The 24,004-nt window shown below is 45.7% G+C and overlaps 2 protein-coding genes across 2 annotated transcripts; one reads left to right on the top strand and one right to left on the bottom strand.

Annotated features, from left to right (window-relative positions):
* The first annotated feature begins 72 nt into the window (after nucleotides 1-72).
* Nucleotides 73-7,810, top strand: FAM161B (family with sequence similarity 161, member B). The gene is made up of 8 exons (XM_010156445.1): nucleotides 73-221; nucleotides 1,922-2,484; nucleotides 4,126-4,463; nucleotides 4,835-4,962; nucleotides 5,248-5,415; nucleotides 5,874-5,973; nucleotides 7,345-7,475; nucleotides 7,720-7,810. The coding sequence occupies exons 1-8, from the start codon at nucleotides 73-75 to the stop codon at nucleotides 7,808-7,810; spliced, it is 1,668 nt and encodes a 555-aa protein (XP_010154747.1).
* A 2,614-nt stretch (nucleotides 7,811-10,424) lies between these two features.
* On the bottom strand, nucleotides 10,425-18,855 carry ZNF410 (zinc finger protein 410; the record flags this gene model as incomplete). The annotated part of the gene is made up of 8 exons (XM_010156446.1): nucleotides 10,425-11,056; nucleotides 11,719-11,844; nucleotides 12,941-13,030; nucleotides 15,719-15,900; nucleotides 16,715-16,874; nucleotides 17,707-17,898; nucleotides 18,200-18,433; nucleotides 18,720-18,855. Coding segments are annotated over 8 exons (1,305 nt in total), but the record flags the coding sequence as incomplete, so codon positions are not given.
* Nucleotides 18,856-24,004: the final 5,149 nt, after the last annotated feature.

Below are 24,004 nucleotides of genomic sequence, written 5' to 3' on the forward strand. Positions count from 1 at the left end.
AGGCTCCAAGGAGACGTCATTGCAGGCTCCAAGGAGACGTCCTGCCCCTCCCGCCAACGGGAGCTTCTCGGGATGGGAGGCCGGCGGTCTCCGTTAGAACCGGGCGTGTCGCACCAGGCGAAGTTAAGGGACGATCTCGGGGTATCCGAAGAGGATGAGGAGCTGGAGGGTTTCAGGCGGGAGGTGGCAGTCCTGCGTGACAAGCTATGGGAGGCCCTCAGGTAGGATGGTACCTGGTAAGGATGGCGGAATGGCATGCGGGACCCCTGCTGCTTCTGCTCAGCGATGAGGCGGAGCATTAAGTCCCGACATACGGGTATATGGTACCAGTACACTGCCCACAAACATATTCACAGATGAGAGGATGGGGCCAACAGGTGCCCACGTAAGCAGCGCTCGCATAAAACATGAACAGCACAAATCCCGTTCCTGCTCATCACCTGCTCCTGCTTAAAATTTGCTAGCAGATCACACATGTTTTTATCCGGGGTCCAGTCTTCAGACCTGTGGTCTCTTCAGCATCTACCTCTCAGACCTCTTGTCTTTCTGTACGCGTAGTTCAGCTGAGTTCACCAGCAGATCATGTGCACAGTCTTACAAAGGAAACAGTTTATGAAGAACAGACTGCAGCAATCACCACGTAGGTGCATCGAGCAAGTTTACATGTGATCAGCACCTTCTGTTTCCTCCCTTTTTCCCATTTTCCTTTTCTGGGTCCACCCTGATCCACTTTGATCCTTTTCCCTGCGCTTATTCTGCCCCTGTACTCTGCTCTGGTGAGACCCCACCTGGAGTTCTGCATCCAGCTGTGGAACCCTCAACATCAGAAGGATATTGACCACTTGGAGCGAGTCCAGAGGAGGCCACAAAGATGCTCAGAGGGCTGGAGCACCTCTGCTATGGGGACAGCCTGAGAGAGTTGGGCTTGTTCAGCCTGGAGAAGAGAAGGCTCCAAGGAGACGTCATTGCAGCCTTCTAGTGCCTGAAGGGGCTACAGGGAAGCTGGGGGGGACTTTTTACAAGGGGCTGTAGTGCCAGGACAAGGGGTAATGGGTTGAAATTGAAAGTGGGGAGGTTTAGAGTAGATAACAGGAAGAAATTCTTCCTGGAGAGGGTGGTGAGGCACTGGCACAGGTTGCCCAGAGAAGCTGTGGATGCCCCATCCCTGGAATTGTCCAAGGCCAGGCTGGATGAGGCTTTGAGCAACCTGGTCTAGTGGAAGGTGTCCCTGCCCATGGCAGGGGGGTTGGAACTAGATGGTCTTTAAGGTCCCTTCCAACCCAAGCCATTCGGCGATTCTATGATATCTTACTTAAATATCTCATAAGTTTTATTCAGTTTCACAGTCACCATCAGACATCCTATGAGAAGTTTGCTATTTCAGCAAGGCCCATGACAGTCTTGGGTATTTTTTCTTATTATCAATGATCTGGCCATCTTACCAGCTACAAAGTTTCCTCTTTGTATGAATCTAAGAATGTCTTACTTAAGCATTTCCTTGCAAAGGCTCTTCCGTCAGCATCTTAGGAATTCTAGTGTTTGGTACTGTTTGTTAGGATTTGTGTATCTCTGTGTCTAATTTATCGCTTCTCCTGAGTTTGTCTTTTGTGTTGAGTAGCTATTGGCTAGAAAGCTGTGGCCTTTCAGGCAATAGGGTACTACCAGCATAGTAAATTGCATTACAAAGCTAAGTAACGAAACTGCCATTTTATACACGGAAAACCACAAAACGAGCAAAGCTCCACTCACGAGCTTGGGTAGCAAAGCAAAATCCAGAGCCTGAGAACGATAAGCCCTAGGCCTGTCTTTTAACGACCAGCTCGGCCTATGGTGTCTTTGTCTTATCAACAGCATCTCCCTCCTTTCATTCCTATTTTTAAATCATTTCCCTTGTTTCCCCTTCCTAATGTCTTTATCTTAGCTGTACATCTGGTAACAAAAGGCAGTCCAGTTCTTTGATCGACCTCACCTCGAACAGTATCTGGGATCAGCAAAAGCCTCGCTTGTTTCCTAAATCCCGCTTGAGGCCAAAAAGCGCTTCATCTCCCTGGATCCCTTCCATCACCATCCCTCAGCCTTTCAAAATGACACTGCGGGAAGCTCGCAAGAAGTCCCAGTTGATGAAGTCATATATGTTTCTTGAACTGGACAAAGAGAGAGACAAAAGGCAAAGCCAGGACGAAGCTGAATGTCAGAAACAATTCCGGGCACAGCCCGTACCTGCCCATGTGTTTCTGCCTCTTTATCAGGAACTAATGGAGCAGAATGAGATTCGCAGGCAAATAGCAACACAGAAAAGAAAGGAGCAGCTGCTTTCCACCCAGCGGCCCTTCAGTTTCCTGGAGAAGGAGGAGAAAAAGAAAGAAGCTATCAGACAAAAGTTCCTGGCAGCAGCAACCCCAAATGAGAGCTCCAAACCAAAGCAAGCCAGTAAAAAAGTTCCTAAATCTACTTATGAGCCACTTCTTGGAGATAAACTCAAAGGTAAAATGCCAGGGCTCTTCCTGTAAAAACATCTCCCTGCCTGTCCATCACTGTCTCCACCCTGGGAATTAGGATCATGGCACGTAGGGCATTACTTGGAGAATAAGCCAGTATCACGACATCACCTGGTGTTGTCTTGTCCCCGTGTGTCACTGGTCGTGACATGTCATCTACATCCCTGTACAGTGGTGTGCTGTAAATTTAGTAGTCGTGTGTCAGCGTCGGCAGCAGCGGTTCTGTACCATTCCCCAGCACGCTTGGGTACAGTGAGCTCATCACAGATTTCCATACTCCTTTTGCTGCAAATCATGGCAGTTTGGGAATCCTTCCCTGCACTGGATTCCACACCTTTGGTTACACTAAAGGGGCTTAGGTGATTGTGGCACAAATGTGAAGACAGGTGTAGTGCCAGAAGTGTCCAAGATCCACGCGGTATCTTGGACCGTTTTACTCCCACCCAAGTGATGTGTGCTGTACAGAACCCCTTGGAGAAAAGGATCTCCTGAGCCCAAACAAGGCAGTTAGTTCGGTTCTAAGGGACGGCGCAGCAGTCCAGCCTCTCTTGCCATTCTCTGATGTTTTCAGTTACCTTCCTGCTGGCTCTCCACCTTCTTAAGAACAGGGGAGGCAGGTGCCAGGGTGCCTGGACCATTCAAAGTCAGAGGGGCAGTCAAGGAAATTTCCCTGATGCTCGCTTTCTTCCAGATGGCTTAAGCCCCCACAGCTGTAAGTCTGAAGCAAGCAATCCAGACTTCGGGGGTAAATACAGGAACTAAACCCAGTCCTTGCTAACCCTCATTGATTTTCTCACTGCTTTTTTTCACTGTTTCCCACTGATTTCTTCGTGAGTACACAGCAGCTCGGTTTTCATCAGAGATCACTCTGCTGTGGTGTACTGAACTGAGTGGGTTAGAAGGGTAAAAGAGAGCAAGGGACAAGCCAGTGTTCTGTTTCTATCATCTGGTGTATCAGGAGGGAGGAGGAACGAACATTTCCTACCTCAGTCTAAAGAGGCTCAAAAAAAGCCTGCAAACAGCAGTATTGATTAGTTTTTCTAAAAGCCAACAACCCCCCAAACCCGCAGCCAATCGTTTACGTACATTTTCCGTGCTAGACTGGGAAGGACTCCGTTTAACCCTACACCCTGAAACACATTCTTCCTGTGGACAGTTTGTCACAGAAGTCACAAGACACGCTCCATCCACCAAACGCTCCTCATTTAAAATCATTTCTGATAGAGACAAGCATCGCTGGGCATTACACAGAAAAGCGATCATCCTGACATGCGTACGTCAACTGCCTGTTCTGATCCCACTGTCAGCATCACGATCTAAACCCTGGTACCCTAGGAATAGGACTAGGAGAAGGCCTGTTCAGTAACTTACTCTCATAAATAAAAGCGGTATCTAGAGGTTAATGCCTAAGAAAGAGACTCTCCCATGTTTTTTTCTGGTCTCTTAGCATTTTTTTTCATGGGAGGCAGAGGAGAGAGAGGCTGGGAAGCGGGGAAAGAGAACACAGGGTGTTCGGTCCCTCCTATACATGTAGCTGCCACCATAAAGAGAAGCAGGGAGTTGTGCAGTGGCAATTTCACAGCCTTTTGTGTCACTCATGTTCTTTTCATTGCTTTTGATTCATCAGAAGCTGAACTCTGCAGAGAAATCCGCATTCAAATGAGAGCCAAGGATTTGCTTGCGAGCTCCGTAGCTCTTATAGATACTAGCAACTGTCGGAGGGAGCCTCAGTCCCGAACCGCCACTAAAACTAAGCAGGAAAGACTTGGCTTCTTGCAGGACAAAAGTTTCAGCTTCAAGCCAAGGATTAATCCAACAATACCGGATTTTGAAGGACTTTACTGGGCATTTCAGAGGGAAGCAGTGAGGAGACAAGAAATCAAAGAGGCAACTCGTAATAAGCCATTCAAGCTAAGCACCTCCAATCTCCGTGGCAGGCAGAGGCAGGCTAATGACAAGATAAAGGTGAGAGGACTGGGTATTTCTGTGGTACTGCTTTCTCCAGTCGAGACACAACTTCGTAAATTTATAGCAATTATTTGTGGATGGTTAATGTCCCGTGACCTCTGCCCCTGTCTTGGGAGTAATGCAGAATTCTAGGACAAACCAGAGAACAAAATTCTACACAAAGAGATGAGCTACGACAGCAGAAGCTTAGCCACCCTTCCATAGTCTGATCACATCTCCTTCCCTTATCCCCTCCCCATGTAAATCCCTACTGAGGGAAGAGTGCATTGTCCACATATCCCAACTGTTCTCGCTGGTAGACAAAGAACAGCGGAGATCCTGTACTGTGAACAAACACACTGAATGAAGTTCCATTTTTTTTTTTTCAGGATTCTCAGCAACTTTCCAAGGTTTCAGTGAAAAAAAGTCATTCTCTGACTGGACTTTCCTCTCTCTCTTCCAACACCCTTCCAGTGCATATTACAGATGCAACTAGGAAAAGAGACTCTGCTATTAGGTAAGTAGAAAAGTTTGCCTACAGGACCATCCACCAACTAATGACCAAAACGGAGGAAAAGCAGTTCCGTGTTACCCCTCGTTACATCAACAAGACTTTTCCTAAATGGTTCCCTGCCTTCTTCCTTTGCTGATTCCTGCCCTGCCTCCCAGTAGATTTGGGAGGTGCACACTCGTATGTCTGGAATTTTGCTTTCCTCCTTAGAGGCCTACAGAAGTGAAATTCCCTACTAGCATGTAGCCTGGCAGTCTTAGGCGAGCTCATTAGTAACTTCTTTCTATGTAGATACTCCCAAGATAACAAAAAGGACGGGGACAAAGAAGGGATTTATTGGCTGGAGAAACAGAAGAAGAGATGTCAAGCTATCCAAAAGTCAGTGAACAGCCGAGCAAAAGCCCTGGATCCACACAAAAGTCTGGAGGAAACACACAAGGAGAAGTCAAAACAGAACTGGTCAGTACCCTGTTCTGCACAGAAATAACCGTTTGCTTCACTCACTGGGCACATTCAGGTAATTCTTTAGGAGGAACTGGGTCTAAGAACATTCCTAGCCTAACTGTTTTGGCTGTCATACCCGTTCCTTATTCATTTGGATTTCTTTACAATTCCACACTACTTCCATACAGGACAGTTTCCTTTAGATCAACATTTGTGGGATCTAATTCGTACGAACCAGCCAGCTGAAATGTAGGATTTGGTAACGCACACTTAAGACAAGGTTTTCCAAAAATGTGAGTGCTGGCCCCGTGCTTACAGTCTAGCAGCCAAGCTTGGCTAATGGGTCCCTAACTCGCCAGCAATAGGATTTTTTTGCCCTGTATTTGGACTACCACAGCTATTTATTGAGAATTCCTTGTTCCTGATCAGCTGCAGAGGGAACCAGTATTAGACGGGCAACTTTTCCATTTCAGGCAGAATATGAGAGAGAGAACAAAGGAATACAGAAAGGAGCTGGAAGAAATGCAGCTGCGAGTCAAGAACAGACCATACCTCTTTGAACAGGTCACCAAGGTAACTGGTCAGGGTTCCAGAGTGTTTCCAGGCAGGATACCTTGTCTCTCATTTAAGACGGGCATTAGGAAGTCTAGTCTGGAGTCAATTCACAGATAAGAAGGTGCAAGTGGGTGCCCAGTCTCTTGACTACACTCAAAACAACACACGGAGGGGCCACCCGAGTGTAATTTAAATTCCTTCCCACCACTTGATAAAACACCCTGACTTTGGTTTACAGCTTTCCAGTCCCTAGTGTATGTATTGCGACCAAAACGTACGCTCGCGTCAAAACCAAGGCCTTTCCACACCGGAGGTTACGTGAATACCTATTCTGCACCTGAATACCATAGCCTACAGTCTAGAAATCTTAGTGGTTTTTCTCTTAAAACCCCCTCCAGCTGAGCGCTTGCATTTTGTACCTCTAGTGCTACTAGAGAAACACGAGTGAGAGTTAGGTCGCTCCTGTCACCCGCAAGCCCCGCTGTCTGGGTTTGCGTCCGGCTCATCTCGCCCGTCACACGGCACCAGCTGCAAGTCTGGATCACACTCGAGCTGTAGATGCAGTCTCTACGCTCTGTAAAGTATCTTTGCCCCGGGTTTCCTCGCAGTTCCGTCTCCTTGCAGGGATGACATCTGGGTAGAGACGGTGACAACACATGGACAATATGCTCATTTAAGGTTTCTCAACAGGAAGTACCCCCCTGGGTCAGACTTTCTGTTCAGACGAGTGGTGAATGGAGGCAGAGAACACATTTGTGTCACACAAACGTTGTATTTGTTCACCAGCTTGGTAAGAATTCACCAGTATGGAGAGCAATCACTCAGGCTGAGACACAAAACACCTTAATCCTTAGGAACTGGCCAGACCCTCTGGAAAACTGTCATCTCAGACTGCATGAATCTGCAAGGGTTGTTTGGAGGCAGTGAGGATATAGGATCCAGGATGCTTGGTTCTCAGTGTCCTGAAGATGAGTTGATATTCTGCGGGTGCTCTCCACTCACTGAACCCCACTGTCGTCAGCGCTTACAGATGACAAGCAAACATGCTTCCAGAATTTCTCACACCCTTTTTTTGCACCTATTCTCAACGTGAGTGTCAGAGCCAGGACTCGCACACAAGTAAGTATGCTAGCCTAGATAAGACTGGAATGCTTCAGAGGCAGGAGAACACAAGAATGAAGAAAAAAAGGAAGAGAAGCAGGAAAAGGTGAGCTGTGGCTTTGAGAGATGTGAGAGATTCTCTTCGTACCCAGTCTTGGTACTGTAATAGGTGGATGATGTGCGCGTTGCTGCCCTCTTGTTCTCACTAGGGGTGTCGGCTGCGCACTCTACAACTTGAGCGTTACGGGGAAGCCCCGGTTGTACATGTTTACCTTTTCGATTTCATAGCAGGATGCTCGTCAGGGAGCGGAGCGTCACTACAGACACACCCTCCAGCAGGTTGGGCTAAGCGAAGAATTTGTCAGGAAAAAAGGGAAAGACGCCACTGACTTGCTGGAAGAAGAATCTGACGTTCACAGGTAACAAAACCAATGCAATACACCTCTAGTGCCTGTGACTAGGAGTATTTTCCTTGTTCATGGAAGCATTCCAATTTGTATCTGCGAGCGCAGGCCAAATGAAATCAACTTCCCTCCTCTTGCTAAGCATGATGGCTCCTCTATCTTAACTCCTGTGACTGCACTCTGTTTCTTGTGCGTGGGGCAAAGCAGGAAGGCAGCACTGACAACCGCTTCCGGTATTAGACGCTCACTGTCTCTGCAGGGCACCCACGCCTCGGGGTGGAGAGGACAGCTGCACTGTACAGGAAGGAGAACCTCTGGAGGAACCGAGCAGGAAGGAAATGGCAACATAAGATCTAGCAGAGGGATCTGTCAGTCATCTCTTGATTCTTTTAATTCGAGATTCTCCAGGTTGGTCCTCGGGAACGTTACAGTTTAGGCTGACACCTAAGAATTGCTCTGGGTAAGTGAGATACGAGAACTCAGGAATAAAAGACCAACTGTTGGTCAGAGCGTGTCTCGTCCGACCCAGCAAACCCTGCAGCCTCCTGTAGCCTCCACAAGCGTTCCTTGCGTGAGCCGTTTCCCCTTCTTTAATGGGCAACCAAACCAGTTAAAACGGTTGAAGCACTGTCTTTGGATACAAGTAGGTGTGAAGGATGGAAGAGGTACATCCTCCAGTGTCAGCTCCTCGTGTTCAGGCCACAGGGGCACAGGGCGGGGAGAATGCCATTCAGTGTGCTGCTAAACCGTGGCTTACACATACGTGTGGCAGAATGCTTTTAAACAAGGTATTTCTATCAAAACAAATAGCAGGATCTGACCTGCCGTGGGAGAAGACTCAGAGGGAAGTCCTTCTCTGGTGTCAAGTCTTCAGTCACTCATTGCCAGCTCTGCTCCTTCCTCCCACTGGGAAGAAGCAATAGTCTCGCTGTATTAAAAAAGTCTCCCATATTTCATTATTTGAAACTGTTTTGACATCTTACCAATTTGGGCCAAACCAACCAAAATTATGAAGGGGGTTGTAATTAAACAATGCATCACTGTGGACTGCTGTTGCCCTAATTCTACTGTCACTGCGATATCAAAGATGAAAGCTGAGGGATTACCTGTCAGCACGCGGCACGCCAATGCCTGGCACCCCTGGAAAGGTAGAGTTCACATGTTAGTGTTCTTCCTTTAGCTGGCACTAATGACGACCTTGAAAATACAAACCCTTCCCATCTGGAATGTGTTCTGAGAATTATGATATCTAAGCACTTTGAGATTAAAAGATTTTCAAACCCCTATCCTGTTTCTGCACTGTCCAATTTCTTTATCGATCATCTTTGCCTCACTTTTTAGACAGAAGCTGTGTCTCTCTTCACCGTCACCTCGATCCACTCCTCCTCACGCTGTAACAACACGACATCAAGTCAGAAATGCAACGTCTGTACGAGCTACCACGTTACAGATAAAATACTGAGATAATGCCATTTTTTACTCCTAACAAAGTACTAGATCCAAGAATTACGGCCCCAGGTTTTCCAGGTGCTATGTTTCCAGCTGCAGAGATGGATACATAGCGTTGGGCTGCAGCAGCCCTCCTCGCTGCCTCAGGCAGTTGCCACAGTGAGAAGAGGCTTCAGCACCCAGGAGGGCTCACAGAAGGCTCCCATCAGCCTACCAGTTTCTGCCTGGGCTTAACTGTGTAGGACACACAAAGGCTGTTCTTCCTCCTGAATCCCCTGGGATGGAGCAGTGACGTAATGCTGTCACCCTGCCTTGTCACCTTGAAAGAGGAAGGAAAGAAGATTTCTTCCATGCTCCATCTGGTCTAGAGCCCAGTGGGCTTGTGTGGATACATCTGGAGCAGTGGGAGTGAAGTTTTAATACATTTTAAGAGGTGTTTACTAAAATTGATTGCTAATTTCCCTAAAAATATCTCATGATGCTGGAAAAACCAATTTACAATTGTGTGAAATGTAAAGGAAAAGGTTAAGGACGGAGGAACAAAAGCTTGACTATAAATCAATATATGCTATTATGCCATATCCCCTTAACAAATACTAAGGTGACAAGCCTGAATACAGTAATAGATAAATCCGAGTCTTAATATGGTCCCTAAACAGAAATTGCTGAAATGGTGATGAGAGTAAAAGCATCAAATGGCCATAAACTGGAAAACAGAAGGTTCAACCTGACCATGAGGAAACCTTTCTTCCCTGTGAGGGTGACAGAGCACTGGCACAGGCTGCCCAGGGAGGTGGGGGAGTCTCCTTCCCTGGAGACTTTGAAAAGCCACCTGGACTTGTTCCTGTGTGATGTACTCCAGGTGATCCTGCTCTGGCAGGGGGTTGGACTAGATGATCTCTAGAGGTCCCCTCCAATCCCTTCCACTCTGTGAATCTGTGTGAACAAAGGGTTGTTCCGAAAGCAGGATCACACTTCTCTAATCCTAAAAGAGATTTATCATCTCTTGATATATTCTCAAAACTGGTATGGGAATAAAGAATTTCAACTTTTGCTCTGGATTTTTGCATTTGATGCCAGTATTTTGTTATTTTCAGTTAAAAGGATGACAGCCTGTTCAGCTAACCTGTACAGATACTGCAGTGAAGATGACATCCCCTGGAGCATCTCCAATGGGTGGATGAGATCGCAGCCAAACCACACCACATCCCGATTCACAGGTACCTGGCAGAGCTTCTGCAAGAACCTCCCAGTTCCAGTGCCTTCCTCGGCAGCAGCACTACCTTCACATGCAGCTGGGGCACCAGACAAAGCTTTCTCCTCCACCAAGGAGCTGTTGTAGCCCCACGGTATCTTAGCAACATCTGCATTCTTGGTAATAATGCCAGTTCTGAAGACTTTAAGTCAACAAAAATTCCAAACATCTGCACGGTGGACTTGTTTCAAGAGCTTGATACACCCAACAAATTTTGATCGAAGAAGTGACTGGGGAAAGCAGGAAAGGAAGACAGCAAATGTAATTAAATGATACCAAGTAGTACATTTATTTCAGAGAGTAAGTCAGCTGCTGACAGTGAGATGGATCAGAACAGTCTCTGAAGGTAAAGGGTGGAAGGAAGGCCTGTTGCTCAAGATACTCTGTTTGTACCGTGCCTAGCACAAGGTCCTGCTCCTTAACCGGGGCTCCCAGGTGCCCCAGCAAAACAAACGCTTTAGGCTTCAGGAGAATGGACTGCATAAGCAGTTTGAAATGGCGTTCCACGACACGGGCTAAATGACACCTAAGCAGCAGACTTCACCTTGTAAGTTCTGCAAGACAGAAACTTGGTCCGGGAGGTCTTCTCCAACTCCAGTTTTACAGTTCGTTCTCCACCTACCCACCGGCTCTGTGCGCAGTTAAAGCAACGTCCGCCCATCCCACTGCAACAGGGGGAGCCTCCAGGAGGAACGATCGATCCCACTTCAGTCACCACATATAAGGGGGCGGAAAAAAGAGCAGCTGGTCTCACCCTCCTCCACTCCAATAATAGACTCAGTGTCTGGCAGGTGCAGAGACTCAACACCAAGGCTGGGCTGAGAGTTCATGGAGATGAGATTCTTACTATGCACTGCAGATTCCTCCAGCAAACTGCTGCCCATCAGTGACTCTATCGGGGAAAAAAAGGGTAAAACAGAATTCTCATGATGTAATGATACTGCAATATAAGAAACAATCCCTGCCCTCGCCCCCATCCCCAGTCACATGGCCTTTTTCCTAGACACCTACTTTATCTGTTCCTGCTCTTTGGACATCCAGTACCCCAGTGGATAATAACTCCTGTGGTTTTTGTTCTGAGCCTTAGTGTGGCGGGAGCTCATGCAGGTTTGGCTCTCTCTTTGAATAATTCACATTGCATAAAGACCCAGGCTACTGACAACAAGAATGTATAATGAAGGGCACAAATTCCGTGTTAAAAAAAGATACTAGATTCATGTTAATTTGAAAACAATAAACCTATCTGCCCCCTGACCCCAGTACAGAATCACAGAATGGTTTGGGTTGGAAGGGACCTTAAAGACCATCTAGTTCCAACCCCCCTGCCATGGGCAGGGACACCTTCCACTAGACCAGGTTGCTCAAAGCCCCATCCAACCTCTGTCTTCTATCCTAGAAAAAGGGAGGGTGACCAATCCAACCTCAGCTCCAAGAGGAACAGTCTTTACTCCTTACCAGCTTGTGGTCTCGTATTTTCAGGACAAACATCTTCCCTTCTCTTTGACCATCCACTATTCTTTCCCACCACAGGGAGTGCCCCCCCATCCCCCTTACCTGGCTGTTCTCGCTCCCTGCTGCCAGCTGTTCCAATTCGGGAGTGGTGTTTCCTCATATGCACATTTCTGCTACCGCTCTGGGAAAATGTCTTCCCACAGATTTGGCACTGATGGGGCTTCACTCCTTGGGAGTAGAAGGGGGAAGAAATACCCCAAGAATTACCATATTTGGAATAAAGAGCTCATCAACCAAGACGCCATCAATACTGTTTTGAAGTGGCTGCTGACACTACTTGTGCTAATTACCACTGAAAACACAAATGAGGAATTTTCCTGTTTCCTGGAGAGCAATAAGCTTCTAGAACAGAAGAGTTTTAGATACCAGTATTGCCAGCTGTTGGAAAACTCAAGTCTGAAAAGCAACATGAAGTCTTCAAGTCTGATTTATGAGAAGGAACAAGTTATTTGGAATTTCTTACTCAGTGACATGGAAATATTTTATGTCCCGGATCTAGAATGAAATGACCACAAGCAAGGAAGCTATCTCCTGCCATCACAAAGCAAATTGCAGCAGCTGATTTACATTATTGAGCAGGGACCGGATGATGATGACAACAAGAATGATGTCCATAGGTGTAAGCTCAATTGCAGAGAAGCCGCGGAGACAGGAAAGAAAAAGCGTGGAGAACTCGGGTAGTCCCAAAAGTTACTACCCCAGGAAAATCTCCCTTTCCCCAAATGTGCCATGCTCATCATGTGCTGAAGATATTTGATCAATCAAAACTGAAGGCAGGAGCCTTGTAACACTTGTGAAATACATTTCCATCTAATCCTTTGTCCAATTACATGTCCGTAGTATTAAAAAACAAAGAAAAACCCTACCTATGGCAGAAACCCACTCATGAGAGTTCACATTTGAATGGCTTTGATTAATACAGAGAGGTGCTAGATCCTCTCTTTTAAACACTTAAATGGCAGCTATGAAACAGATACCCAACTTCATGACATTTTAGAAACAATTTAAAAAATAATTTAAAAAATATAATTGGAATTTAGAAACAGAAACAACAGCTTTGGTTTTAGAAACATAAACTTCAGCAAGGGAAATGACAGAAAAGATTAAAGTGTACAGGCTACAGGCACCACAAAGGAAGCCATGAAACACTGTGACTGGAAGTCCTGCAGAAACAAGGGAATTTTTCTTAAGGAAAACAAATCAAAGTCCTACAGTAAAGATTTTTTTTCTCAGATAGGTCAGAATGTCAGATGAAGACTCTTACCTGAGTGGACAACCAAATGTTTCCGAAGGCTGGAGTATTCAGCAAAGGAGCGACCACATCCCTGTGCCTCACACAGAAAGGGTTTTTCCCCTGCAAGGGAAAAGTAAGTTCTTAGATTTTGGGATCACAACTTGATCTGATTGTCCAAGACCCTGGCAGCAGCCTGGAGATCTCGACCCCATTCTCCCTTTTGGCCTTACATGCAGCAGTGTTCAATGGAAATTACACATTTGCTACCTGAGGCTTCTAAAACATTCTGTTCATTGGCTTTCAGGAGGAAACACGGGCATTCTTCATGAAATCTTCTTAAGATCATCATTCACTTAAAGCGAAGCAAGGGTCCACTGTGTCTAAATAGATCTTCCAAGTATATAAATACCAAGAGAGTGATACAAAAGTGCCTGGTCTACATCTTCTATACGCAGTTCTTAACAACCAGCTCTCTGCTTCACGCACTCCCTGGATCCTGTTCCCTTTCTGCCTCTCAGTGCCAAAAATCCCACTGCTTGTGTTTCCCTTTATATCAGATTTCAGACTTTATTTCAGATCAGGCTGAACTTAGCAAAATCTCATGAGAGAAGTGTCAGTCATTTATGTCTGTGTGTGGAGGAACAGTAACTCAAGGCACAGTTTGTTCTCATAGGCTGAAACTTGTTATTTTTAAACACCTCCACAGCTATTTTTGTATTTGTCTAAATGGTGATAAACTGGGAGGTGACTACGGCAATGCAATGCGATATAAATGCGTTATAAACACCCTCTTAATAAAGCCTTCAGTGAAACGAGAGGTAACCTTTGCCGGCAACATCCCACTAACGAACTCAACACGCCACGCTTAACACCATGATTTCAAGTCTTCAACCAGATTACCGTGCCACAGTAACAGCAACTCCACAGCAGATAAAACAAGCTATTTTAGCTATTTTATGGTCTCACACATACATAGTTCTTTCAGAGTAAACTTTTTAAAGTTGTTTCTACTGTGATTTTGCCTTTAGAAGTCGTCTCCCTACAGCTTATTTCTCGGCTTCTTATCTACTATGGCATTCAACAGATCTGAGTGAAAAAGATCAACACAGCACGTTCTGATCGGTGTTACAAAGCTGAAATACGTAGCAGATTCTCACACACCGATCCCACCCTTCTGGCTTGTTATGAATATTTAAAACTTGGAAAGAAGGAAGAAAATCTATCATTGACAAAAACAACGTCACACAGCTCCATCTCTGAGAAACCCTAGATCTATTTACAACTGCAGTCCTGTAACACCTTGGATCTGATCAAACCCCTAAGTGCGCATCATCAATTTGCAGTTCAGCGTTACTATTTACTCCGCCCGAAGCTACTACTCTGCTGGTTGCGGAACACTCCATGGTGGAGGATTGTGCACGTGTCAGCTGAGCCCGTTCACTTCACCTGCACCTTGGCTGGGAGCTTCAAGTGCAAGAGAAAGTTGCAAAAACACTGGCTGCTGCTGCTACACATTCAAAATGTTATTATGGGCACATACAGTTTTTATCTACACCCCAACATCTGCCCCCAAACCGTGTGTTCTGGCTAGACTGTGTACCTACAAGCTCCATACCATACGGTGGGGTTTAAGTAAGGCAGAAGGCATCAACAGCTGCTGGCGGCCCACGCAATCCATGCGGTTTCCTTTTCCCAGAGAGGCTTTGCGCCCTCACAGTTGTCAAGGTTGCTTTGGCACGTTAACCTATGGCAACACGATGCTCTCTTCCCCAGCCACCAGCTAATCTCTATCAGTATTCTGAGAATTATTTGTTTAAGTGGTGCGATAACCCTGAAGCTCAAAAAAACCCAAAGCCAGCAGAATATCCCTGTGAACCTGCTGACCGTTCCCACCATAACGTGTGTGCCCCTCTCAAACAGCTTTCTAGGAGAAAAACATCTGAAGCGCTTCCTGCAGTTGTCCAGACTCTGGCTGGGGCACCAGCTTCTAACAGTACTGACAGGGCAGGATCACGTGCTCCAGAGGAGACAGCACAAACAAACCATGGATAAAATACAGCACCAGGAAATAAAGGTTCTTGTTTCATTTAATATAAAAAGCTGAGCTCGAGCTAAGAGTGCACAGGCTCCAGCAGATGGTAACATCCCCAATTAGCACTAAGCACCAGCAGAGCAGTTTGCGTGCCAAAATGCTAATTACTGCCTTTTCCTACTAGTCTTTGCTGCTATGTTTTTGCTGCTCATTCCACTGTATTCCCCATTTCCCTAAGCTTCCCCGATGGAGTCGTTCTACAAGCAGCACAGGTAACAAGCTACTCCCATTCAGCCTGATGTTGGTACCGCTACGACTGTACCCACCAGACCTCCACACTGGAGAAACACCTAAGCTATTGTGCCTTTCAGGAATTTAAAACAGCTTCTTTATTAAAAAAAACCAGTTACAGCAGCCACGTTCACTCACTATTCCCTTGGGAACAGTCTAGTTTCTCCCCAGAACCGCACACGCCTCTCCCTCCCTCAAACTTGAGGGGGGAAGGGAATCTTCAGGGGAAGGGTGTGAGCAGAGCACAGCATTGTCATATAGTATCTGAAGGGTGAAACCTGTGTGAAATTACACAGAATAGTAAAGGGGGTGAGCAGCTGATTAATCTGACCTACAGATCAGTGAGAATTGATGGAAAAGGGACATAAATTAAGGGTAGGGATAAACAACGTAACATCCTCAAACGGAGAAGGACGGAGGAGGAAGTGGTTTAACCCTCATTAAAGACCCCACCTCTGCAGACCACAAATAGGTCTAAAACACACCAGTGTGAATTCGTAGGTGGTTCTTCAGATTTCCAGCTGTCGTGAACTGTTTCCCACAGCCCAGCTCTGTGCACACAAAGGGTTTTTCACCGTTGTGCGTTCTCATGTGCACCTTCAGCCTCTGCAAGACGTAGAAACTTTTTCCACAGCCCTCTGCTGGGCAGGTGAAGGAGCGGTCGTTCCTGGAGAGCAACAAAAAAGCTGCTTCATCACCAGCTACTGCAGTGTGTTTCTCAGCAATGCTCGACTTCCTTTTTTGATTAAGTAAAAAGTAGGAACATTTAACCCAAAATTCAGTAGATCAGAAAACAGATTCAACTGAAGTGAGTGACCTAAATTAGTCCTAAGGAACTGGAGTCTGGGTGGTCCACCAAAGAATCTGCTTAGGCAATCTCTTTCTATCGTATTACTTTGCCTATTCCCTACCCAGAATGATTCAGTAATTATATGGGAACAAATTGTATGGGAACGTTGTAGAATTCCAGTCACTTGGAGGATGAAAAATGACTGCGTGTGTACATATATGCAATTACTGCTGGTCCTGTCTCGGGGCAAGATGATGGGCTCAGGTCTACTGGAATCCTTCACAGTTTTTAAGCTTCTCGTCTACGATTTACCTTAGAGGCCGCCAATTTCTTAGCTAAAAAAAATATAGGGTCATTTGTGAGAGCAAGCAACTTTGTTTAAGGATATATACAAATATGACAGCACCCTACAAGTTGTAATGTTCACTGTGTCACAGAAGTGGTAGCGATGCTCTGTACTGAGCACCTGCTAAAATACAAATATCCTAAACTGAACGCTAACAAGGATCTGCAAAAAATAACCTAAATCTGGTCAGTGTTTCAACATAAATGACCTAAAGCAAGCAACAGGTCAAGTATTTCTCAGAGTAATACCAGGTTTTCACAGCTTGTCAGTGTTGAAAACTCACTATCCCAACTACAGAACGCAGTTTTTCAAAGACATGACAACATACAGCTTTACTCTGCTCACCGGTGTGTTTTCAGGTGATACTTGAAGTGAGCTGGCCACACAAACGTCCGATCGCAACCCTCAACCGTGCACTTCAGCTTTCTTTCCACGCGAGGTAAGTGAGGAATGGGGCTAGAGTCTTTCGGCTGCCCATCTCCTGAGCAAAGATGAACATTTTCACCTGGAAGAAAAAGCCCACCAGAATCTAAAAATTATACAAATTACTTAACATGTCAAATTTAATAGATAACACCAGCACCATATATGATGCAGGACTGTAAAGAGGTATGTGCCTGGGGACTACTTGTTTACCGTGTCCGACATCCTGCTGCCTAGCCCAGAGATCGGGCGCAGATCTGCAAACCATCTCGGGCCCCTAGACTACTCCCAACAGCTACCTGTATCAAGGCAGCTGCTACCAGATGAGGCTTATCACAAGAAGAACAGAAATGCATCAAAAATTGTAAAAACGGTCCCTGTATCAACATCAACCATCCAACTTTTCAGTCTCAGCCAGGATAACTTTTTAAGCACACCTTAGTTTAAAAAAGAAATGTTGCATCTGTTTGCAACCATTTATTGAAGTAATTAGGTCACAAAACCTGTGACTAAATCCAATTGTGTATTCTCCAGAAAGCTCATCTCCAAAGCCAGTGGAGCGGAGCAGTAAGCATGAATTACAGTATGCCTTAAAAATAGACACTTGAAAGTGAAAATCAAAGTTGAAATCCAAGCAGCTGCAGTCAGGAAGAAGATACTCTTTAGGTGTACCAGAGAACAGGCGGACTACAGTGGAACCAGTGGCTCCAGTAAAGTTCATTCCCTGAGAAAAAATGCATATTTATATTGCAGAAAAAATACAGGGTAGTTGTGTATCGGTCTGTCACTGAGGATTTGAAGACATCACAACAGATTAAAAGCAAGAGAGAGTGCAAGAGAGGAAGGACCAAGTTAAAAGCAGAGGCCTTGCATGGAACATGCAACTTCTGAGACAGATTCAGGGGATCTCCTACCATTATTGCTTGCTTTGGCATTCTTAGCGAGCTGTGCCCGAGTGGCAGCAATCAGACTGTCGTGGGCCAATTCTTGCACGCGCAGGAACCATGGGGTACTGCTGTCTGTGCTATCATGAGAGAGAAAGTCATTCCCAGAGTCTTCTGCTTCATCCTGAACAAACACCAAGTGTTCTGCTGGAGACCCCAGCCCTAGAAAAGAAGACAAATTCATGAAACAGAAGGCTAGTGTAACAGAGGGAAATGTATTTTGCTTCCCAGAGGCTAGTGTTTATGGCATAAATGCAATAGCTGCACTGAAAACGTCTTCACCGACCTCTACACTGCAGAAAGCTGTTGATGATTAATTGCTCCTGAAATATCCAACAATGCCCAGAAAATGTTGTGATCTTTCCCCTTCATAAGCAGCAGGGACAGGGTTGTACTTGTATCTCCTGCATTCTGCTGCCTGGGACATATCCAGCCAGATGGCAAACAGAAGGAGAATTATTACCTGCTCTCGTTAGGTTGAGAAGAATAAATGAAGTGCTGTCACTGGGCTGGAGGTCTTGCAATAAACTGGAAGTCTCTGGAGTTGAGAGAAGTTCAGATGGTTTCTGTACATTCTGTGCCCTTGTTTCCTCTCCATCGGGGCCCACGTTTACCTGGAGACTTCTCAAGACGGCAGACGAAGACACATCTTTGGAAGAATTAGTGTGACTTGGGGAAGTGAGATCTCTTTCATCATCTAGCAAAGAAGGTGAAACCAGAGTAACTAAAAGTGTAAATACACTATGACTAAAAGATACCTATGAAGTTATTTTTTGAGAAAATGACTAGAACTTGAGAGAGATTGGAGGAGGAAGAAATTTTCTAACTAGTCAGACTTCACTGTTAAACGAAGAAAGTTTCAGCCACCCTTGAGAACTCCTTCCTCCATCCCTGGAATGTCCTGTCAGCAGGAGGCAGTGGGCTGCAGCAAGGACAGCGCTACCGAGGGCATGCTCGTAAAGATCTGCTGCAGCGGTTTTTACCTGGCAACATGAGTCTGTTGCATTCTGAGGTCTCAGTAACAGGAAGGAGAGAAAGACAGGTGATGTCTTTTGGTTCTGATTCCACCAGCCCTTGCCCCAGTGGAATAGAAGTATTCTGAACAAACTGAACCAGCAGCTGAAAAAAGATACAGAAGATTAGGTCAAGAGCAGCACAAATAATTCACGAAGCTATTGAATACAATCCCATGAACACACATCAAAGTAAATGGCAGCTTTTCAATTTACATTAATGACAAGGAAGGAAATGTTTGTATTTGTCACCTCTGAAGTGCCAAAACAATTCTCGTTTCTTTAACAGACAATAAACAGTTCTTGATCATTGCAGACTATGCTGAAGGCTACTTAGGCTATATTCCTTTTTAATTAATCATTTACCAAGATAAATTTCACCAATATATGCCATGTTTTAAAGTATATATTCCGTCTTAATTCAGCTTTTACCACCCGATACTTTTGTATGCTCTAACCCTCCACGTAAATCTTTTTCATGCTCAGCCTTTAGTACAGGCATTTTCTTAAAATCACTGTCTTGAAATACTCAACTGAAAGAAAGTTGGCCTTCTTTAAATAAAAAACAAGCAAAAGACTAGTTGAAAGATGACTAGCTAATGGCTATTCCAAACATGCAGATAATGATCAGAACGCAAGGTTGGGATGACAAGGGGGAGAACACAGACAGCATGATCCATCCAAATCAGCTATTCCTAAAACTATCAAAGATGGACAATTAAAGCCATTGTCCTTTGTGTGAAACCCACCCACTAAGGGGACTGAGCAGAAGACACTCTCCAGAATACTACACAAAAGAAGAGGGGACTATTGCATAAAGAGGTATAGGACTTACACTGGGATGCTGTCCCTGGGGAGGACTTCGGGATTGAACAAGAGATTTGGGGGAGTGTAAGGACTTTGTATGCATTATTTAAGGAAAAGGCCAGAGGCAGGGAAAGGAAGGGATCAAGGTGGACCAGTGAAGAACAAACACAGGAAGAGGGAGAAGGGAGGATAAAAGAGGCCCATTACATGTAGGCAGGAAGTCGGTCAGTTCAGGCGTCTGGCACAGCCTAACCACCGCAGCCCATCCTGTCTTCTTGTTAGTCTCCATTCCTATTTCCTGTGGGATGCCAGAGTGTGTGTCATGTGCTAGTGAACTCCAAGCCACAGTAGTCGGCAAGCAGAACGAGAAGCGCGGGGACACATCGTGGAGAGCCCATGAAGGTTTCCTCTAGGCAGCCACCCTTGGAACAGAACCGGGCACTCTGCGCCGCCCGTGTCCACACGGGTCAAGCTACCAGTGTCCTACCTGTGCTAACCTGATGGGCACCAGGCACCCCTGTACAGTGTGTGGGTGTGTGCACCCATCTGAAAACGGTACTAAACCTCACCAGTGCCTGGATTTAAGAGCAGAAGTAGGGAGCAGTCCTCCTCTTGATGAGCCTGGGAGTTGAGAGGTGCCCGGGTCATTCAGTCCAGCAGATTTAGCTATCCTTAACATCAGTCAGCCCTGGAAGTGCAAGAATTACTTCTGGCTAACTCCTAAATATCTTGAGTTATAAAAAAGGAACCTGACATTTGGAAAGGAACCAGAAGTCAGAGAAACGCCTTTTCTCACCCTGAAAGTCTTCCCATATTTAACCATTAAGTTCAGAGCAGCAAAGCATGTGCCTTGTTGCCTTATTCTGTGGTGCCCTTGACAACAGCTCAGGCTTTTGCCACACTACTGGATATAATGCTGGACTCCTCTTTACCTCCAAGGCACAGCCATAGAAATGAGATTCTTTTTGCCACTCCCAGTGCCACAGCAGTCCATACTAAAACATTCTGATTTAGCAGAGGAAATGCTGCTGGGTGTTGGGAGATAACACAGCCCAACTTTTGCAATGGACTGAACTAGTGACTCTGTGAACTCCACAAGCTTTTTTAACACACAAGGTCCCTCTCTTGTATGGAATTAAACTTCTGGAGACCAGAAATACCGAAAGGGGCCGGGTTGTAACAGACGCAGACACATACTCCACATTTCAGAGAAAACGCTCCTCAAAAACCATATATAGGATCTATTTATTGGGCCGTAAGTCCGTCCAACAGACCTACTCCTGTACTCGCATTCTCAAAATATTTTGAACACCACAGATTAAAGGAATGTGGAAAATAACAATACACCAGTGCCTCAACCCTCAAGTCACTATCCTCATCTCCAGGAAACTCCTAGACATAAAAGATCCCGCAATCTGCTGCTGTCTAGCAAACTGCATCCAACAGACTGCCTTTATCTTTGGCATTTACATACAAGACAGTTACTCAAAAGCTACTACCCTCATTGTGACAGGTTTTAGCATGCACTCAAGCAGAGCACAGACGGAGTCCTCTGTGCGCCGAGACGGTTCATCAGTGTCAAAAGAAACAGTAAAAATGCATAATATGCCCATGGCATATTGTGATCGAAACCCAACAGTCACTGAGAATTTGATTCTCTTCTATGTTACAATTGTCTTTGCATTTGATTTTCAGAACTACTGGCATCTAATTCCAAATTATTTCTACAGCAGGTACCAGCCTTCTGAGCCTCTTCTATAGCAGGACGAGTTCATTAAATCAAAGAAACTGCAAAGAAAACTAAATAGTGTGGGCTTTGATTTCTTCATGCTTATTTCCTCTCATGAACACACTGGAAATACTGATGCTTCCTCAAACAGTTTTACCTGGAAGAGTTACTGCTGTCAGAGCCCTGAAGCCTTAATTGCCCTGAGTGGTCTCACCCAGGACCCCCCACCCACACCCTCTGCTCAGGGGCTCCATTTGAGCTCAGACTGTGCTCCCTAGTCTCTTCCTGAGATGGGCTGTAGGTTTACCTGTCTCTTGGGTAGACCTCAAACTTTTTCTCCATCAGGTGTCTCCAGCCCATCTCCTGCTACTCCTGACTGGACTCCCTGGATAGACCCTGGACCTGGTTCGACCTGGTTCATCACTTTGCCTTGCCCTCTGCTCAGGGGCTCCATTTGAGCTCAGACTGTGCTCCCTAGTCTCTTCCTGAGATGGGCTGTAGGTTTACCTGTCTCTTGGGTAGACCTCAAACTTTTTCTCCATCAGGTGTCTCCAGCCCATCTCCTGCTACTCCTGACTGGACTCCCTGGATAGACCCTGGACCTGGTTCGACCTGGTTCATCACTTTGCCTTGCCTGTGGCTATGGCTCCCAGCTCACCCTCCTCTAGGAGCAGCCTGTCATCACAGACAATTATGAAGGTAAAAATTCAGTCGTGAAGCCACCCAGATGGTTTGAACTTGAACTAGACCACAAGCCAGACTGCAGTTTGAAAGGTTAGAATTTTTTCCTCTTGGATATAGTGTAAGATTATCCAAAGGTCCCAGTCAGAACAGGGAACTTCTTTGGTTGCCTAAAAAAAATCCATAGGCAGTAAGAGACAATCCCTCCCCCAAGGCCGTGCACTCCAATTTAAGATTAAAAAATAAGAGAAAGAAGGGGGAAAAGAGGAGAGATTTAGGAATAACTGAGCAAGGCAGCCAGAAGAAAGAAGTTTGGACTAAGAGATGTGACAGTTCTAAATTACTGGATTGTCTCTCATTTAAAAGCTGTCCATGATCCCTACTGCTGCCTACTCCACTGTGAAGCACTTGTTTTATGGACTCTTCTATTTTTATACAGAAAGTCCTAGATAAAACTGTTCTGCTACAACAGGAAAGCTTTGCTTCAAACTCCCCACTGCCACACAGCAACACTAAGCCACTAGGGAAAAGTGAAACACAGCAGGGACAAACGAATGCTCAGAAGAAAAGAGAGCCTTTTAACTTCTTTTGTAAAGTAATAACAAGCTAGCACAGAGAATTAAAAGGGGGCAAAGGAAGCAGAAGTTGCTTGGTCATTAAGTAAGTAAGTCATCAGAAGTAAGCTGCTTGACGAACCATGGTCATTATTAGGATTTGGAATAAAAAAACTCAGCCTTTCCCATAAGCTAAAGCAAACCAACTCTAAATCACCAACTCTACATCAAGAAATTCAGAAAAAAATTTTAAAATGTCATGTGACAGTTGTATCTTGACAGCTAAGTGCTTTCATAAACCTGCCCCAGTGTGCCAAATCATTGACTGCCTTTGTGACAACTACAGCAACTGGAATGAGGGGGAAAAAACCTCATTAAAAACATTGTGTCATGCTTCCTTAAGTTTCTTTTAATCTACTTTTGCAGCTAAAAGCAAATAGGAACTTGTAAGGGTATCTGGCAATTGGTATTCAGCATGCAGACAGACTAGGAAGAGGAGAGGTGATAAATTACATGTGCAGATACACAAACGCTAAGGAGCTGCAGATAAGGGAGTAACAAAGACCAGAACTCCCCGGACACTGATGGATGGGCCATTACAGGAACCACATGAGTGTGACCTTGAAGAAATTCAACCAGAAACTTTGTAAGAAATAGGAACAGCATTTTATCATGGGTGACCAGAACGCCTCTCGGAGGCAAGAGCAAACTTCTTATGGGACATACTGGAAATTCTAGGAATTAAGGTAAAACTTAACAGTGAGATGTTTTAAGAACAGGCTGTGGGAATGTGGAAAAGCTTATGGATGTTTAGGGGAAGGATCAAAGGCGGGGAAAGGGAGGGATCAATATGGATAGAAGAGGAACATCCATGGGGAACAGGAAAGGGGTGGGGGATAATATGGGTCGACCGAGAGTTAGCTGACTGCAGATCAGCACACCGCATTGCTGCAGTCTATCCCGTCTGCTTCTGAAACGTTGTCTGCTCCTAAATCGTTTCCAGGTACGTTCATCTAGTTGACTTCAAGCTGGACTAGCCTGTGAACAGAAGGCAACCACAATCTGCAAAGCCAAGATCCTGGCCAGAGGCCTGGAGATGGGTCCTGGAAAGACCCAAGGTTTGGCAGAGACCAGCCAGACGCATGACTGCGAGTACGCACGTCGGCTGAGAGAGGGCAAGCGTGTGACACGCTAGCAAATTTCAAGCCCGATGAGTAGGAACAGACTCCGGCCGTTTGTGGCCTTCCTGTTCCATGTGAATGCCATCTGTGTTTGTGAGCGCCTGTGAAGGTGCTGCCCTGCACTCTGTCAGTGTTCACAGCCATACGTGCCCGTGCCATTCATGTGTGGACGGGCTCAGCCTCGCTTCTGCGTGCCCCTGAGACCAGGCCAGCAGTCTCTTGCCTGAAGGACCAGGAGGGGAGGAATCTCCTGCATGTAGAGTTCGTCAGATCTTACCTCTTAATACCTTTCTCACATGGCAG

Source organism: Eurypyga helias, unplaced genomic scaffold, assembly GCF_000690775.1.
Source record: "Eurypyga helias isolate BGI_N326 unplaced genomic scaffold, ASM69077v1 scaffold50747, whole genome shotgun sequence".
NCBI lineage: Eukaryota > Metazoa > Chordata > Aves > Eurypygiformes > Eurypygidae > Eurypyga > Eurypyga helias.

What these genes read in the sequence shown, in the direction of transcription:
- FAM161B (XM_010156445.1), top strand. Translation starts at nt 73, where the DNA reads ATGGGAGGCCGGCGGTCTCCGTTAGAACCGGGCGTGTCGCACCAGGCG. An exon ending in AAGCTATGGGAGGCCCTCAG is followed by an intron (nt 222 to 1,921) that starts GTAGGATGGTAC and finishes TCTTTATCTTAG; the next exon opens with CTGTACATCTGGTAACAAAA. An exon ending in GAAGAATCTGACGTTCACAG is followed by an intron (nt 7,476 to 7,719) that starts GTAACAAAACCA and finishes CTGTCTCTGCAG; the next exon opens with GGCACCCACGCCTCGGGGTG.